Below are 19,899 nucleotides of genomic sequence, written 5' to 3' on the forward strand. Positions count from 1 at the left end.
TACTATTTAAAATCGTAAGTTAGGGAATTTAAAGTGTCTTGTTTTTCAAATTAATATATTCTTTTAGAAAATATGGGATAATTGTTTTGAGTAGTGTATTATTTATTAAATTATTGTAGGTAAATTAAATACAAGTATACTGGTATAAATTTAAATAAGTCCATAAATTAATTTCGCTTTTGAAAATAGCTACTATGTAACTGTCACTAGAAATTTGCCATGCCCTCTTGGTTTCCATTTTATTGAAAATTTGCTCTTTATTCAAAAACTGAGCTAGATAGGTATAGAAATCTCCAGAATGTTCTCATAGAGACAATAGATCCCACCTCTGAATACCATTTTTAAAGGCTTTCTAATAGCGGTAAAAATGGAAAAGAATAAATAACACTAAACATATAATTTTATTATCACTTCTTTAATTAAAAAATATTTCGAAAATTACATGTGAGTAGGTACCAATATCTGTTTAATGCATTAGAGACATTAAGTTAATATTTCCAAACAAATTATGGCATTTTCCAAGGTTACCTAAATTTATTAAATAGTTGTCATCGAGAGAAAGAGAAGGCCTCACGGTTTACGATTGACGTCAACGACAGAAGTCAATGAAAGGAACTGTTTACATACTGGACATATTACCATGCACAGATTTAATAGTCATAGCAGTTTGGCCTTCTCATTCTGTAGATGGTAACGATTAGATACGTTTTCTAAATCCTAATTTATTTTCTATTCCATTTAAAGAATTCTCTTCTTCTGTGGCTTCTCAAATGAGGTGGCAAGCGACTTTCAGAGAAAATTCTCGGCGGTGCTGTCACCTGGTTGTGCAATTCTGAAATTCGACGTGCGAAGGAATTGACGTGGTTTCGTAGCCGCGGAGGAATTATTCGGTTGTAGTTCAACATCGAAGACGCCTGCTTCTGTTCTTCGGGCCTATCCACTTTGATATGTTTCCATCTGCAGCCGGGTTCAGGTTTTCTTATTATTAGGCTCTAAAAATATTTTACTGTTAGTATATTACAAGTCAATTGCAAGACAATTTACATAACTAAAAAATAATTCTCATATCTCTAAATTATACCGGTCTATTCACCAAAATACACACACATGCAAAAAAACGCAACGGAGAAATTTTTGGTCAAATTTAAAGTGTTATATTTTTGTTATTTTTAGCCCTATTTTCATGAATTTTTTAGAGAGCCGAATATAATTATATCAATTTTAATTCGTAAACTCAGATTTTTATAAACTTTGGTATTTGGCATATTATACAGGATTAATCGAGGGGTTGTTTTTTTACCTTAACTTTAAAACACCCTGTGCTATACTTTTGTGTGTAAATTTTCCTAAAATATAATTCTACGGTTAGAACCATGACTCCTGAGCATTTTGTTTCTTGATTCATGTCAATATATGCTTTGGTTAATTTTTAAGAGCGAAATGAACTGATAACGATCAATTTGCATTTTTTTCAGTAATCAATACATTTTGATGTAATTTTTTAATATGAGGAGATTGTTTTGGTGACTATTGTCGTAACGTTATATTATACTCACTGCATTGGGTACTGTATACTATTAACGATAATAGAACTAACGATATTAAAGAAAACATCTGTAATACTCAAGTATATACTTTCACAGAATAAAATGTAAAAAATACCCCAATACTTTGTATTGCTGCCGTTGACCGCTATAAATGCTTGTATACGTCCGTTCATACTGTCATTGAGGCTGCATATATCATATTGCGTTATCTTTTCCCATTCTTCTTTAAGAACCAAGCGAAGTTTATTTAATGAAGCTGGTATTGCTTCGCGACCTCTAACCCTCCTGCCAAGCATTTGCCAAACATTGAACATGATGGGCAGTTCATAGTAATATATAGTTCACAATAATCAGCCATAATAATCATCAAGCCGCCTTGTTACATTGAAAAATGAAAAAAAGAAATGATAATTGAAAAAATTGCAAATTGTTGGTGGCAAGTTCATTTCGCTCTTAAAAATTAACCAAGGCATGTATTGACAAGATCTAAAAAACAAAATGCTCAGGAGACATGGTTCTCATCGTAAAATTATATTTTAGGAAAAATTTACACACGAAATTATTGCATAGGGTGTTTTAAAGTTAAAATAAAAAAACAACCCTACGATTAACCCTGTATAATATGCCAAATACTAAAGTTTATAAAAAACTGAGTTTACGAATTAAAATTACCAATAAACACGTTGAGTAGATAGTTATTTCACTGAAATAATAAATTTGGGAATTTTTTATTTTTTTTTAAATTAATCATAAATTTTTCTGCAAAAAATAACGTTAAAACAGTTTCTGTTGAACTTTTGGCACAAAAACATTTCATATTTATGATTTCAGTCTAATAACTATTTAGTCAACATGTTTAATTTATGTCAATGATGACAGGTATTGACAATTTCGATTCCAAATATCTCGAAAACCATTACTCGTAGCGATTTTTACCAAGTGACCTTTTTCACGTAAAACACGTCGTAAATGTATATTTTTTGACTCAGTAGTTTTATATAGGTACGGACGAAAAGTTATTACTTTTTAAACCAGTTAACAAATATGTAGGTGGCGCCCTCAACTAGTAGCAGTCATATTGACATCAAAATCAAATTTCTCATGTCAAGAAACTCCCAGACACCAATTTTCATCCAAATATTGACGTTAATTCACAAATTATTTGGAAAAAATCGAAATAAAAATAAAACTTCTACACCCTGTATCTCCGAAACTAAACATTTTAGGACATACATTTATACGAACTTTTTTACTTATTGTTATCTGCAGAATATGCTGCCGAAGTTTCCGAAATACAGTTCGTACCACCCTGTATATATTTAAAATAATATACAGCAATGACTGCTGTTAAATGCCATTTTAATTAAAAATAAATTTTGTAATTTTTTGGATAACATTATGACTTTGTTACGATGTACAAAGTCATAACAAATGTCTACCGAAATGTTTCCATAATGTATATACGAGACGGCCAAACCCTAACGAAAGATTTCTATACGATGATTTTAATTAAAGATGAAGAGAGGATAGAGGGATAGTACCTACGACGCAGGTTGTCGTAATTTCTCAAAATTTATAGAAAGTTGGAGACCAGAAACGGTCAAGGCGGGAAGTGTCGGCATTTGAATAAATATATAGAAAAAACTTATATATATATATATATATATAAAATCAGTTGCAGCAGCTTGTTTTAGATAAATTAGACAGTCTAAACAAAGACTACATAATGATAGCATATCATAAAATCAATAAATGTCTAGTATTTCTTAAACTAAGCATAATTCTATATTGTATGATTCTCATATTATAATATGTTAAAGCATCAAAAATTGAGACTATTCGGTGTCTATACTTTGATTCATTTATTGTACTACAATAGACAACTGTTATTAATTTTTAAAATAATATACGGCAGTGACTGTTGATGAATTTAATTTTAATTTAAAAGTAATAAATTTTCTAATTTCTTGGATATCCTTTTTTGAAATAGTATTGTTACAATGTACAAAGTCATAACAAAAGCCTACCAAAATGGTCCCATAATGTACGAGACGGCCAAACATTAACGGTCGCTCAATGTCCAATTTTTCTGTTTTACATAAATTAGACATTTTAATTGATTAATCAATTAATCAGTTAATCAGTCTATCATAATAAAGACTATATAATGATGGCATTCAGATCGCCATAAAATTAATAAATGTTCCTAGTATTTCATAAATTTAGCATAATTCTGTATTATATGATTGTCATTTAATAATACAGGAGTGCAGTGCTAGTTCGCCTCCACGTGGTGCACCCTGGGTAATTCTAAATGAACTAGCAACAGCTGGCAGCCAGATAATCGTAAGATCTCCTGGCTAAGTACACATTGTTTATTTTTATTTTCTTTTCTTTATTAGAAAGAGAATATATACATAAAAATGACTAAAAAGCATACAAATGGACCTTATCAGGACCAGACGACTAGAGAAATCGGACCACAAATCCGTTTCTGCCAGCTTAACATAGAAGGTATTAGCAGAGCAAAATGCCAAATTCTACACCAAATCTTAGTTGATAACAAAATTGACGTAGTCGCACTGCAGGAAACTCGAACAGAAAACGAAAGCCAGCTCCACTCAAGAGGAAGAATACCAGGCTATGATATTGTAGGAGTAACATACCATCACGCCTATGGAGTGGCCACATATGTGCGCAGTAGCATTGAAAACGCACACTTACTCTCCACTTCCGTGGCAAACAATATACACCAAGTAACAATAAAAGTAGGAGAACTAACTATATGCAATATTTACAAACCTCCAAATAAACACTGGCCACCCCATGTCCTGGAAACATAAACACCCTGCTATTTATATAGGTGACTTTAATAGTCACCATACGCAATGGCGATATAGAGATAACGATATCAATGGCGAAACCTCTGTTGACTGGGCTGAGGAAAGCAATATACAACTGATTTTCGACGCAAAAGAACGTGGCTCCTTTAGATCAGCGGCTTGGAGACAGGACTACGATCCTGACTTATGTTTTATTACCGCAGATGATAAACATAATCCGATCGAAACAATTCGACTATTTTGTCTGATTTTCCCCATAGCCAACATCGCCCAGCGTTAATAAAGATTGGTTCAAGTATCCCTTTAATATGTTCAATCCCACGACCACGTTGGAATTTTCAGAAGGCAAATTGGATGACCTATTCCAGAGACCTGGATAAAACTTTAGGTTGGATTCCTCCAACCTCGGAGAGCTACGGGAGATTTGTCGGTGCAATTATTAGTACAGCAAAGAAACATATACCTAGAGGTTTTCGCAGCTACCAGGATGGGACCAGACCGCCGAAGAATTGTACGAGCAATTTCAAATTAGTGGCGACAGGGAGATAGCAGACGAACTTATACACAGTCTGGACAGTGCCAGACGAGAGAAGTGGATGAAAACAGCCAAGGATACAGATTTTAAAAGATCTAGCAGAAAAGCGTGGGCCCTCCTACGTAAGTTGGGAGGCGGAAAAGGACCACTTCGTGAAAATATAGCAATCGATCCCAAGAAAGTAGCATCCCATATTGTCATGACATCTAAAGGAAAAACTCATCGAGAAACCACCACTCGTATTAAAAAAGATCTTAGATCCCTCAAAGCTGCCTGCACTACCAATCCAGTCTACTCGAGGGACTTCACGGTTGATGAGATTACCGAGGCGATATCCGCTGTGAAACCCGAAAAATCTCCGGGTTTTGATGGGATTCATCCTGAATTTCTCATTCACGCTGGTGGGTTTACAAAACTATGGCTGGCAAGATTTTTCACTGCTATAATGAAGTCCGGTAACTTTCCGGCCAAGCTCAAACATGGAAAAATTATAGCAATTCTAAAACCAGGCAAACCAACAGATCTCCCACAAAGCTAACGACCAATCGCTCTGTTAAGTTCTTTCTATAAACTTTTCGAACGAGTACTGTATAACCGACTGAGTCCCATTGTATTTGCCAACATTCCTATAGAACAAGCAGGATTCCGGCCCAATCGAAGTTGCTCGGACCAAGTTATGTCTTTGACCATACATCGAAGCAGGTTTTCAGAGAAAGGAAAATATCTCCACAGTGTTCATAGACCTCTCTGCAGCTTACGACACTGTTTGGCGCTACGGACTACTTTACAAACTAATTAGAATAGTACCATGTTTGAGGATCATTAAGCTAATTGATAGTATGATTGGTGGCAGAGGTTTCCGGGTTGTTATGGGGGAGAAAATAAGTTAGCAGAAAATACTAAACAATGGATTACCGCAGGGATCGGTGTTAGCACCCTTGCTTTTCAACCTGTATATAGCCGACATACCAAAAACGATATATAGAAAGTTCGGATACGCCGATGACTGGGTTATAGCCACCGGACATAGGTCAATGGAAGTTACTGAGCAAGCCTTAACATCTGATTTGACAGTACTAGCAGAGTATTTTCGCAAGTGGCGGCTTAAACCAAACGTTTGTAAAACAGAGGCTTCTTGTTTTCACCTCAATAACAGAGTGGCAAATAGGGAACTTGAGGTATACTTTGAGGGAAGGCGGCTCTCACACAGCAGACAACCCACATATCTTGGAGTTACGTTGGATAGAACTCTGTCATTTAATGTCCATCTCACCAAGCTTGCTGCAAAAATACGCACACGGAACAACATACTACAAAAGCTATACGGCACTACCTGGGGATCATCTGCGGCCACTCTAAGAACATCAGCCTTGAACCTCGTGTACTCAACGGCCGAATACTGTTCACCTGTCTGGTTGAATAGTGCCCATGTCAACAAAGCGGATGTCCAGCTGAATATCACAATGCGAATCATCTCAGGGGCTATAAGAACTACACCCAAATACTGGTTGCCTGTTTTAAGTAACATACCTCCTCCTAACTTGAGGAGAAAACAGGCTTTACATAGAGAGCACAAGAATATATTGCTAAACCGGGAACTACCAGTACATTGTGACATAGCAGATTTAAATATTAATAGACTCCGCTCAAGAAAGCCACCGCTCTCATCAAAAACACTTGGGAATACTGACGAGAATGCAGAGTTTAACTTATATGAAGCATGGATAAACGAATGGATGGAAAACGCTCCACCACAAAATCGGGATTTCACATGTATCTCAGCAGTTCCTCCTGGTTTTGAGCAGCCTCGCAAAATATGGGTAACTCTAATCAGGCTGAGAACCGAACATGGCAGGTGCATGGATTCTCTATAAATGAGGAAAGGCCACCACTCCGGTATGTAATTGTGGAGCTCTACGACAGACTATTCGACATATTAGAGAAGAATGCGCTTTAACGGCATATGAGGGAGATTCTGGAGATTTCCTGAAGGCAACACCAAGTGCGATTGATTATATAAAAAGACTAGATGTTTGTGACATTAAATTTTCCTTTTTACATTTTGTGTTTGACATGTCCAATTTTTGTTCGTATTCTTATTATTAGTATATTTACAGCTGCGATAATAACATGTGATTTTATGTGTACTGTATACGCTAAATAAATAAATTTAATAATACGTTAAAGCAAAAATTTTGCAAAAATAAAAAAATCGGACTATTCAGTGTCCTATTTTTCCTATTTAGACATTATAATTAATTAATTAGTCCAAATAAAGATTACATAATGATAGCATTCAAATTATCATAAAATTGGCATTCAGATCGCTATTAAATAAATGTCTTTAGTATTTCTTGAATTTAGCATAATTCTGTATTGCATGATTCTCATTTTAAAATAAGTTAAAGCCAAAGCTTTGCCAAAATCAACAAATGAGACTATGCAATGTCCTATTTTTGCTTTTTTTTTTAAATAATATGTAGTGACTGTTGTTGCCTGTTATTTTAATTCATAAGTAATACATTTTGTTACTTTTTTGGATGTCGTCTCGAGAAAACGTAGTATTACGGTGATCAAAACCATAAAAAACCCTATCAAAATGTTTCGTTAATGTACGAAACAACCAAACCGTAACAAAAGATTTCTATAAGAGGGTTTTATATATAGTCGATGACGAAGAGGATGGAAAGATCAATGCTCTATGGTGCAGGTCGACATGAATTCGTAAAATTTTGAAACATAATTTTTATTTAAGATAGTGTTAAAATTAGGTAGTGTATATGTTTTTAGCTGTGTAATAAATTAGTTGTAAGGAATCACGGAATCTGTAACAATTGGTTTCAAATGTGGGACTATCTGAATTTTAAAAAGAAATTTAAGTGGATTTCTGAAGATTGTAGATTGGGTCAGAGAACTTTTATGGTTGTAAGGAGACAATAAGTGAAGAAAATAGAATAACTTAGGAAACTATTGGGAGATTTTACGGAAAATTTGAAGAGGCAAAAAGTAAGATCAAGACAGCCAACATAAAATACTTCTAGAAAATCCGCAAGTCCAACGACATCAGTATATATGCTAGGGATAAGCATGCTTTAAGAAACTTTTAGAGACTCAGGATCTTAACTGACGATAAGACCAGGACCATCTTAAGAAAATTTTAGAAGGCTTAGAAGCGTGTGTACGACATTTCTACGATTAGCGGATGTATGTAAAATACGGTCTATTTTTAGTTGAAGAATTGATGCTAGAATAATTCTGTATAATTTTTTTTATTTTTAACTTACATCATATTGAGCACCGCTGGGGCATACTAAAACTGCCTTATAATATGATCCGGATTCTGGTTTCCTCCTTACATAGTTTTCAATTTGATGTGAATGCAGCGAGTTCCTGACTTCTAAATCGTTTTCTAAAATGAAATCGTTTAATTAAATCTTTGTTAATACGATCTTTATTATGTACAGGGTGGTCCGAATTGTATTCGGGAAACATCAGCATAAATTTATGTCCAAAAATGTTTTGTTTGGGAAATACAGGGTGTGGAAATTTCAATTTTTATTTCGATTTTTTCAAAATAACTTCTGAAGTAAAGCCGATATTTGGATGAAAATTGGTGTCTAGGTGTTTTTTGACATGGGAAATTTGATCTCGATGTGGTGATGTAGGTAACGTTTTGTCAATAATGACGTGTATTGATTATTTCGTTTCCAAATATCTTGAGAACTATTACTCGTAGCCCTTTTTATCAAGAGAACTTTTTTTTATGTAAAGTAAGTAAAGAATGTAATGTAATGTGTGTTATGTAATACAAGTAAAGACAAAAAGTTATTACTTTTCAAAACAGTACAAAATATGTAGGGGATATTGGGGCAAGTTGGAGAAGTAAAATACAAAAGGCTCCAAAACACGAACTAACGGGTTTAAAAAAAAGATCCCATTTCATCTGTTAGTACATTTATTCAGGTACATAATGAAACATAAAAAACAAAATAAAAGTGTACTCTTGAAAAAATATAAAGACAACACAAAATCACAACAAAAAAGTGCATTTTCGTCAACTTGCCCCAGTACCGGGGTAAGATGACGAGCCTATAGGGGAAAGATGACGATTATAAACAATGTCGCAGGTATATGTGGCATCTTTTTCGTAGACTGTGCACGACTCGTGCCACCAGATCTCGCACGTGTTACATTGAGTCCAGTCTTCTGTAGGAGACTCAATATAGGATTCCTGGCAACAAGGACAAAACATGTCATTAGTTTTCTTCTTCTTTCCTACCTGCTTTTCACGATTTTCTTGAAATACATTTCTCTTGACTTTCACAGAATCAACCTTCCTTCTTTTAATTTCTTTTAAGTGTTTTTCATTGTTTTTCCTTTCCTGTTCTTCTTTGTTGGGTGTTGAGGTGATGACAGAAGCCCTTTGTTTAATTCTTTTAGTAGTTTTTACGGGACGTGTATATTTGGGAAAGGGTTTCATTTCAAGTAGCGTAACTCGACTATCAACATTAGAGATTGTTTGACTGGAGCTGGATGAACTTATAGTACCAAGAGCTTGTGCTTCATTGTTTTTTGCAGATTTTTTTTGATGTAGGCCTGAATGTCCAGGAAAAGACAAATTCATTGACCTTGCCGGCTGATTTTTTTTTGGAAAGCAATGCGGGTTTAGCATCTGGTGTTTCATAGATTTTATTCTTTGCAGAATCCATTTTATTCAATCCTGAGGGTCCTGGGAGAACTAAATTAACAAGCTTTTCTGCTTCTAATTAACAATGCTCTAATACTCAGGTCAGTTAGGTAGGTCACAAACTGAGCTTCCTGAGCATCAGAAAACGTTCTTCTGAATCTCCCATCACTAAGAGGAATTGGTTCGTTGTTATTTATGCTTTTTTATATAACGTCTTAATGTTGCTTCCGGGATTCTATGCTCAATACTGGCAGCATTAACTGGCTTATGGTCGTGCAAAATAGAGTGCAACGCGGCAATTAGCACGTCTTCTGACCAAGAGCGTCTATCTGTACGGTGTTTATAAGTTCTCACCATCTAAAAACATCAAAAAACCAATTTAATTAATTTAATACACAGTGGGGCAAGTTGATGAATTCGTCATCTTGCCTCCGTCAACTTGCCCCAGGAAACATTTTTTAGGAAACAGCAAAAATTAAATTGTTAATTAAGTGAAATTAGGTTGTATCTTACCTTCTAATATTTAAAATGTTCACAATAATCAAGATTAACTATGAAAGGGGCTTCTATTTTTCTTTAAACCTGCGAAATCGCTTATTTTCTGGAGCTGGATGTTTACATCTAACAGGTGTGAAAAGCAGTTATGAATTTTTAAACCCGATGCAAAAGTGATAGCTCCATGTGTAACGACGTATTATACACCTAAAGGAATTTATAGAAAAATAAATGGGATTTTTAGGATGTACAGTTTTTTTAAATCAGTACTTCGTCATCTTGCCCCGTTCGTCATCATGCCCCGACCTCCCCTAGGTGGCGCCCTCTACAACTAGGAGACTTATTGACCAAAATCGAAATAAAATTTCTTATGTCAAAAATAAATCAGACACCAATTTTTATTCAAATATCGACCTTAGTTGGAAAAAATTGAAATAAAACTGAAATTTGTACACACTGTATCTCCTAAATTAAGCATTTTATGACATACATTTATACGAACAGTGTTTCCTTGGAAACGACGTCTTTACAGATCGGTGACATTCCCTATATAATTTTACATATAAAATGACAGCGACCTTCATTTCATAGCCAAGCTAGCGCCGTTTTTTTTCGATATACAAATTAAGAACAAGCCTGAACTTAAATACTGCATATTCAGGCAAGCATTATTGACTTATTGGCACTAGTAAAAGCTGAACTTTATATTAAGTAAAACAGATGTATCATTCAATAAAAAAACGGCGTCAGAGATGGCTTGAAAATGAAGATCACTGTCATTTCGTATGTAAAATTAAATTGGTTATGCCATCGATACTTATTTTCAAGCCAACTCGACGCCTTTCTTTCGGTCTTATTCTATATTTCTTATATAAATAAAGTATATTTATATTATTTCTTCTTTGTAATCTGTTACCTTTAACAGTAATGGTGAAATGACAAAATGCTCTATTACCAGCTGTGTCTGTAGCAATATAATTAACATGATGGAGACCGGTTACGAACTCTGTTCCAGGTACCTAAAAATCATTATACCATTAACAGGGTGCAGGGTGCAGGTAACCATAAATAGTTTATACTAACAATATTTATACGAACACCAAAAAGCTATTTATTGTTATGTATTGCACCCCTTATTTATTATTAGATAGAGGCAGATTTTTCAATCGTACCTTATTAATATACGCTCAGAGAATTAGGTGAAATGTAAAAGAATAAGAAAAAAATTCAAATATGATTCTTTTCATAAAGAAAACACTTTTTTTTCATATCTATAATTTTTTTGAATTTGACGTTTACCTACAGAGTTATACAGGGTGTTCCAGGTTGAGCCTGCATTAGAAGTTTATAGAGAACAACAATGTCTAGATCGGAAAGTTTTTCCACATCATTGTTTTACGAGATCTCTAAATATTTTCAATATGGCGGCACTTCCGGAAATACCAGAAGTTGACAGCAACTCTCTTATTTTAAATGGGTGCCCCCATTTTTCATTACATAATTAAATGATTTTATGAATTTTTATATTAAACACTCTATACTTAACATTAACAGTTTTTGGAGAAAAAAATTAAAATTTTTGGACGAAAAAAACTGCCTGTCAAAAAAATGTGTATAAGCTGTTTGTATAGGCGTTTGTCAAATTTAGTGATTAACACAGCCACTGTGATATAAAGAGTAGACATGTGGCTATCTATTTCAAAAATTAAATTGTTCGAATATCCTATAATAATGGCGGCAGCTGTCATGGAATTGAGCGATAAAGAAATTATCACAAATCATTTTTTTAAAATGTAAACCCACTTTTTTAATTTCACTAGTAAAAATGTTTTCCAATTCGTTACTTTTTGAGCTGGCCTCTGTGGAATCGTCTCAGATACTGGCTTTTGTTAAAGCCCTGAGACTGTAAGATGAGTTATACCTCGTTATAACTCAAGAAAGGGATTCACACAATAGATCTGTAAGGTCGCGGTGATTAACTCCCCTCCTAAACATTCTACATTCTACTTTTTGATTGTACATGTACCTATACCCAAAATAAATCGTTTTTAAGTTATAATTATATGACATTTTAATTTTTACAATTTAATTTTTAAAATAGATAGTCAGGTGTCTTTTCTTTATATCACAGTAGCTGTGGTAATCACTGAATTTGACTTTTAGGCTATACATTTTTTTTTGACAGTAGTTTTGAATAGTTTTTTTCGTCGAAAAATTTTAAATATTTTTTTTTCTCAGAAATGGTTAATGTTAGATATAGAGTGTAACATCATCATCAATAAAAATTCAGAATTTTTATTGATGATGATGTTACTTACTTGATGTAAATTATGTAATGAAACGGGGGCCTCCATTTAAAATAAAAAAGTTCTGTCAACTTCCGGCATTTCCGGAAGTGCCGCCATATCGAAAATATTTTTAATCGATAGATTACGTTTTAAAACAATGATTTGCAAAAAATCTCTAATCTAGATATTGTAGTTCTCTAGAAACTTCTAATGCACGCTCTGCCTGGGACACCCTGTATATCGGATGCTTTTCAAAAGTGGCTCACTCCTATAACTTTTAAACCAAACAAAAAAGCACAATAATTTGTGTTGAAAATAATTTAATAAATTTTTTAAATATTTTAAATTAGTATGAATTCGAAATATACCTATAGATAAGAAAAACTATGTAAAAATAATATTCATTAATCATAGTTACCCTTGACTTATAAACATGAGCTATTTCTACATTATCATCAAATTGTGGTTCTCTCCAATGAACCATTTGACTAGTCTGTCCACTTTCCAAAGACCTTTCGATATTTTCGGGACAATTTTGAACTCTCGGACTTTCTTTGTCTTGAACCTCGACAACAAGGGCACATGATGCAGTACGATTCAAATACGATGCAGTAAATATAATTTCTGTACTGCCAGCTGGCAATGTGTTTTGGAGATGTTTTGCCCATGCTGGCTCTGAGGTAACGTACCTATTAAAATATATATTTAATATAGAGACTACTTTAAAACAAATGCGAAAAATTTAAGGGGACGATTCCTTGTTCAAAATAAAGGTCAGTGTGTTATATAAAAGTTAGGTCAAAAGTCAATTATTAGGAAGATATCGCTGTACAAAGATGGTGGAAAAATAATGATTTTATAGTTTACTTTAAAAAAAGAAAAGCGATAGAATATTGAAAATTTATGGAATAAACACACTAATTCTGTTCTCTATTCTGTATTACTTCTTTAAAATGAATGAAATGTGGTGATATACAGGGTGGTCCGAACTGTATCCAGCAGCATATTCTGCAGATAAAAATAATTAAAGAAGTTCGTATAAATGCAGGGTGTAGAAGTGTCTTTTTTATTTCGGTTTCTTCAAAATTATTTCTGAACTATAATCGATATGTGGATAAAAATTGGTGTCTGGGTATTTGTGACATAAGAGTTATTGGATTTCGATGTCAATATGACTACTACTTGTAGGGGGCGCCAACTGCATGTGTTTTAACTATTTTGAAGAGTAATAACTTTTTGTCCGTACCTGTATATGACTATAAGTAAACGTATATGGTAAAGCTATGGTAAGCTAAACGTATATGGTAAAAAAATATACGTTTCCGCTATTTTCTACCTAAAAATGTCTCTTGAGAGGTTGTAGGAGTTATAGAGCTTTCGAGGTATCGCGGGGAATTTCGAGGAATTTTTCACGAAAAGGGAATTTGAGCGTACAAATTTTGCCAGTGATTTTCCCCTCGATATTTTTTACTCAGTAGTACGGACAAAAAGTTATTACATCTTCAAACCAGTTAAAAAATATGTAGGTGGCGGCATCAACAAGTAGGAGCATATTGTCATCAAAATCAAATTTCTCATATCAAAAAACTTCCAGACACCAATTTTCATCCAAATATCGATGTTAGTTCAGAAATCATTTGGAAAAAATCGAAATAAAAATGAAACTTCTACACCTTGTATCTCCGAAACTAAGCATATTACTACATACATTTATACGAACTTTTTTATTCATTTATATCTGCAGAATAAGCTGCCGAAGTTACCCGAATACAATTCGGACCACCCTATATAATAATAAAATATTAAATACCATGTGATAGTGATAAATTTTATATTGGTGAAACATCTAGACCCTTAAATGCTCAAATTAAAGAACATAAAGATTATTTAAGAAAGGGCGACTTTCACAAATATAAGATTTGTCAGCATTCATGTGATACAGGGTACAGAATAGATTTTAACAACGCCAAAACTATAATGAAAGAAGCGATAGCCTCTAAAAGAAAAATAAAAGAGGTTTTTTTAATGCAATCTAATAAAAATAAATGTATTGATCATGCATCTGTAGATGTCAGTAATGTATGGCAATCGCTTCTTTGATTTTAAAGAACATAACATAAATAAACATAACATACATAAAAATTAAAAACAAATTAAAAATAATCATACGGAAAGTTTTAAGCTTTTTGGTTTTACCTTATTAAGTAATTGCTATCAGATAGTATTTGTTATTTTTTTTAGAGAAAGTTTAACTTGATATAATGTCATTTTAACAGAACGTCAACGGTTTTTGTAGATGTATCGGTTTTAAAGAAACTAAAGTGGTTCTCGAATAGTTGCATTTAGATATTTTAAATATTTTTTTTTCTTTGTTCTTTGTGTGTTTTTTTTGCTTCCAACGGAAAGAGGTATACTTTCCGAAACGTTAAGCATTTTTTGTCCGTTAGGAAAATTTGTTTATTAGTTGACCATTGCTGACAATTAGCAGCAATTAGTCTCCGTTGGATTAACGCAGCAGTGTTTACAAAAAATAACTATTTTATTTTGTAGATTTTCTTGCAGTGGCGAAATACCCATAGAACTTTTTTGGAGAGATGAATCCTCCACATAGGTATAGACATTTTTTATTAAATATTTAGTTAAATTATTAAAAAAACTAAATTATTTAATTTATCAATAAAATTCATAAATGCTGTTCGAAATGAATTTACCTTTCAAAATCAACGTTAGTTTCTGGCCGTGGAAAATAAACACTCATGCTCTTTTGTCCAGGTGGCAGTGTAAATTGAACATGACCATTATGTGGGCAAGTAATGGACACATCAATAGTTTCTAAAAAAAGTATTTATAAACAAAAGCGCTCGTTCTTTAGGCCGGGTCCAGACCAAGCAGACAAAACAACGACAAGGCAGAAACATTCATGTTTTATGACAAAATTGCGACAAATCCAATACATTTCTGCGATATTTTTGTCTTATTTTTTGTTTTGTTTCAAAATTCGGAGACTTTTCAATGTCACGTCTCGAGTCGGTAACGATCAAAGTTGTCGGTAAAGTGTGGATGGCGTGTTTTGCCAACAGTAGGAGACCAGTGAAATCACACATGGTTAATAAAACTCATTCGCAACAACTGAACTTTTGACTTTGTTGTACTTTTGTCCTTGCGGTGTGGACAATTTTTCTCAAGTTTGTCTTATCAGAATTCCCCATTTTTTGTCGCAAGTTTGTCTTGTTTTTGTCTCAAAATCGTGTTAATTTTTGTCGCCTTGGTCTGGACCCGGCATTACAACTTATATGTTTCTATTATTACCTCTGACACACAATTTCTCTAGTACGTCTACTGGCAGTTCTCTAGACCAACTTAGATCTTCTCTGCAGATTATCGATTCTATGTTTTGCAATAGTCTATAACCAAGTCTACATTGGATAGAGCACGTCTCCCCTGGGTATATCTTGCCGGTATTGCAAATACCAGGCACGAACCATCCGGTGTTAAAACTGGGTAATCTAGGACAGTAGTTTGGTACCGCGGCTGCAATAATATTAATAATAATTATTTGTTTATAAAGATTATAGAATAAATTGGTCTGTTAAAGTAATTGCATATCCAAGAATGCGAAGAAAGCGACTTAAAAATATACAGGGTTGTCCGAATTGTATTCCGGAAACATCGGCAGTATATTCTGCAGATAAAAATAAGTAAAAAAGTTCATATAAATGTATGTCCTAAAATGCTTAGTTTCGGAGATACAGGGTGTAGAAGTTTCATTTTTATTTCGATTTTTTCCAAATAATTTCTGAAGTAACATCAATATTTGGATGAAAATTGGTGTCAGTCAAGAAAAAAGTTTTTTGATATGAGAAATTTAATTTTGATGCCAGTATGACTCCTATTTGTAGTGGGCGCCACCTACACATGCTTTAACTGTTTTGAAGAGTAATAACTTTTCGTCCGTACCTGTATAAAAGTACTAGTGAAAAAATATACATTTTCGCAACTTTTTACATAAAAAGTGCCTCTTGGTAAAAATTGCTACGAGTAACCGTTCTCAAGATATTTAGAATGGAAATAGTCAATTCATGTCATTATATTGACAAAAAATAAACACGTTGAGTAGATAGTTATTTGACTGAAATAATAAATTCGGGTATTTTTTTTTAAATTAATCATAAATTTTTCTGCGAAAAAATGATAATAAAACAGTTTCTATTGAACTTTTGGCACAAAAACATTTCAAACTTATGATTTCAGTCTAATAACTATTTAGCCACACAGCATGTTTAATTATTATGTCAATGATGACAGGTATTGATAATTTCGATTCCAAATATCTTGAGAACCATTACTCGTAGCGATTTTTCACAAAAGATCTTTTTTACGTAAAAAATTTCGTAAATGTATATTGTTTTACTCAGTAGTTTTATTCAGGTATGGACAAAAAGTTATTACTCTTCAAACCAGTTAAAAATATGTAGGTGGCGCCCTCTACAAGTAGGATTCATATTGACATCAAAATCAAATTTCTCATGTCAAAAAACTCCTAGACACCAATTTTCATCCAAATATTTACCTTACTTCATAAATTATTTGAAAAAAAATAAAAATAAAAATGAAACTTTTATACCCTGTATATCCGAAACTAAGCATTTTAGGGCATACATTTATATGAACTTTTTTATTTATTTTTATCTGCAGAAAAGGCTGCCGAAGTTTCAGGAATACAGTTCGGACCAACCGTGTATATTAGGGTGTACCCAAAAAAATATTTTTTTTTCTTTTAATTATACCGTGAAAGTATCATTCACGACGATGAAAAATATTCTAGTAAAGTTTGAGATCTTAATAGTAATATTAAGAGGTGTCTCATCGTGATTTTCTATTTCCCATTTAAATATCACGGTGAATTTTTTTTCGAAATGTTATTGCGTTCTGACAAATCAGCGTATTGTAAAAATAAATACATATTCTTGTAGGAAATTGAATGGTCATCAAAAAAGGTCTGATATGATTTTTTATTTAATCGACTCGTTTGAAAGTTAGCGAATGTTAAAATTCAACTTGAAATCGTATACGATAACTTCCACAATTTTTCATATTTTATCACGAATAAATGGCCGAAAAACATAAAATATCCTATTTTTCGTAAAGTTCATGATGTGTTCTTTGGTAAAACATTGAAAAATTACAATAATTATTAATTGTTGCTAATTACAATAATTATAAATCATCCTGGCTCAAAAATGAGTAGAAAATGTTTAGTGTGTGAAAGTTCTAATATAAAGGTTTCCGAATTATCTTTTCATAAGCAAGTAAAGTATTCAGTTGTTCTTTTATTTATATTAAGCCACATGCATACTTTCTGGTTAGATTTCCTAAGAATATTGATATTCGTACGGAGTGGCTAAGTGTATTTTTTATATAATTTAATTTTTGTGACAGTAAACATTCAATTTATTGTTCAGATATAAGCATTTTACAAATTAAATTTTTAAAATTAATGTTCAAATTTGGCGCGCGGACGATAGGTCCTCGACAAGGATAGATAGAGTAGAAGCACCGCGTGTGAAACAAAAAAAAGAAGATAAATGGAAGTCGTTGATATGTTTGCGACAGTTTTCATAGTGATTTACTTATCCATGTAAGTATACATATAATATGATATAGGGATATAATATAGTCTATCCAACAAGAGGATACATGACAGTGACGATTAGGTCAGTCGAAATGCTCTCTAACTTGTTTTATTACATTTTATATTATATTTTATATATATACATCCCTTACATTTTATATTTAGCTCCCAGCTTTTTACTTCCGGATATGAATTCCGAGATGAAGGATTGTTATAGAACAAAGACGGCTTTGCCGTTGTAAACAACTATTTTGTTAACACAAACAAACTAATATTTTGGGAGGTTGATGAGGTTGGGAGCATTGTTTGGAGAAGTGTGTGGTTTCGCTTGGATTATACAGAAAAATAAAATAAATTTTCAAAAAAATTCTATTAGAGCGATGAAACTTTGCGGATTACCCTCGTACATTTAATCCCCCCATTATTCGGTTAAAATATAATTATTAGCTAGTATTTGTTTCTCCTAGACGTTTCTGTGAGATATTTCTATAGTGTAATAATAAGAATCAGAATGCAATTCCACATTTTCCAGGATTTTTAAACAAAAACAAGTTATAGGCTGTTTCAAAATACGTACGGACACATTGTGCTTCTAAATTTTCCCATTGGCCTGCCTCGTTACAACTCCTTTGCCAATTTCCTCTGAGAGAAAATCCATCCTTGCACCATACATTACATTTAGTACTTGCCGGTACCGCTTCACCGTAGTCAGATCGATATCCTGGACATCTCATAACTCCGTTTTCTGGCGCTGCCGGTATACGACACTGGTACACCTCTCCTCGTTTGCATGTCTTCCTGTCACTTTGTAAAACGTATCCGGGTTGACAATCGCACCGAAAACTACCTATAATATTTTGCAGTCATACAGCGTCTAACAGCCAAAGGGAATAAATTTGATAATTGTATCATATGTATTAGTTAAGGATCTTCAATGATGAACTTGTAATTGAAGGTTAGTTTTTCTCCAAACGTAGATGCGACAATTAGGGTCATGAAAAAAACTATTTTGGCATACAGAAAATCAACTTGCAATAATTATAACGATTCTAAATATACAAACTATCTAAAAGGTTGAAAGGCGAAATAAGCAATTCAAATCTATATACATGGTGTATCTTGGAAATTACTGGAGCTAGAGAGTCGGTTAAATGGGAAAAGAATTGCAGTTTTCGGAATTTTGAAAAAGTTTATGGCTTACTAGATATTTTGAATAAACAACTTTCGGTTATTTTAAAAATGCTCCCTAATTCCATTATAATCTATTTTAGACAAAAAAATCAGGTAAAAGTTGTAGATAATCACATCCTTAATGAGATCGCCGTTTTTTTTCTAAAGTCTGTCATTTTTGACATATAACACAAACATATGTTTTTTATTCTAAATGGAAACCATAGTTGCTATGATTTCATAAAAAAATGCAGTTTTAAGCTTTCCAGCAATATAAGTTATATATAATTTTTTTTTTCGAAAAATTACTAAGTTATAGACAAACTCTTATTTTTTTTAAACAATTTCACTTAGTTAGCCAAGCAAAGAAGTGCAATCGTCCTTGCTCTCAGAGATGTGATTTTGTTCAAACTATCACATTCATACAAATATTATATAATAATTATGCAACTCAGGGATAGAAAGAGATGGACCATTTGCATAAGCCTTCTCGCTCACCTGACCTATCTGTTTTAGATTTTTCTATGCAGTATGGTTAACAACAAGGTTTACAGGAGAACTTATGAATCATAGGCATTCGCAAAGGTGGTACGGGAGAAGTCTAATAATGTTGAGGTTCTGTGAGAAAAGCTTGTAATTCAGTTTTAAAAAGATGCACTTTAAGTACTCAAGACAATGGCGGTTTTTTTGAACATTTGTTAA

General features: G+C 33.0%; 1 protein-coding gene across 2 annotated transcripts in view; it reads right to left on the bottom strand.

The window, feature by feature from the left end:
- Positions 1-396: 396 nt before the first annotated feature.
- LOC115884053 (fibrillin-2-like) overlaps positions 397-19,899 on the bottom strand; it is a 108,009-nt gene continuing 88,506 nt past the window's right edge. For both annotated transcript variants that reach the window (XM_030902512.1, XM_030902506.1), the window contains exons 23-29: positions 18,605-18,874; positions 15,705-15,926; positions 15,107-15,227; positions 12,814-13,084; positions 11,024-11,126; positions 8,210-8,334; positions 397-992 (exon numbers count right to left, since the gene is read on the bottom strand). In XM_030902512.1, coding sequence (XP_030758372.1) covers positions 723-992; positions 8,210-8,334; positions 11,024-11,126; positions 12,814-13,084; positions 15,107-15,227; positions 15,705-15,926; positions 18,605-18,874 — 1,382 coding nt within the window. In that variant the 3' untranslated portion in view covers positions 397-722. The remainder of the gene's footprint in view (positions 993-8,209; positions 8,335-11,023; positions 11,127-12,813; positions 13,085-15,106; positions 15,228-15,704; positions 15,927-18,604; positions 18,875-19,899) is intronic.

This window comes from Sitophilus oryzae, unplaced genomic scaffold, assembly GCF_002938485.1.
Source record: "Sitophilus oryzae breed Bouriz unplaced genomic scaffold, Soryzae_2.0 scaffold_111_pilon_pilon, whole genome shotgun sequence".
Taxonomy (NCBI): domain Eukaryota; kingdom Metazoa; phylum Arthropoda; class Insecta; order Coleoptera; family Curculionidae; genus Sitophilus; species Sitophilus oryzae.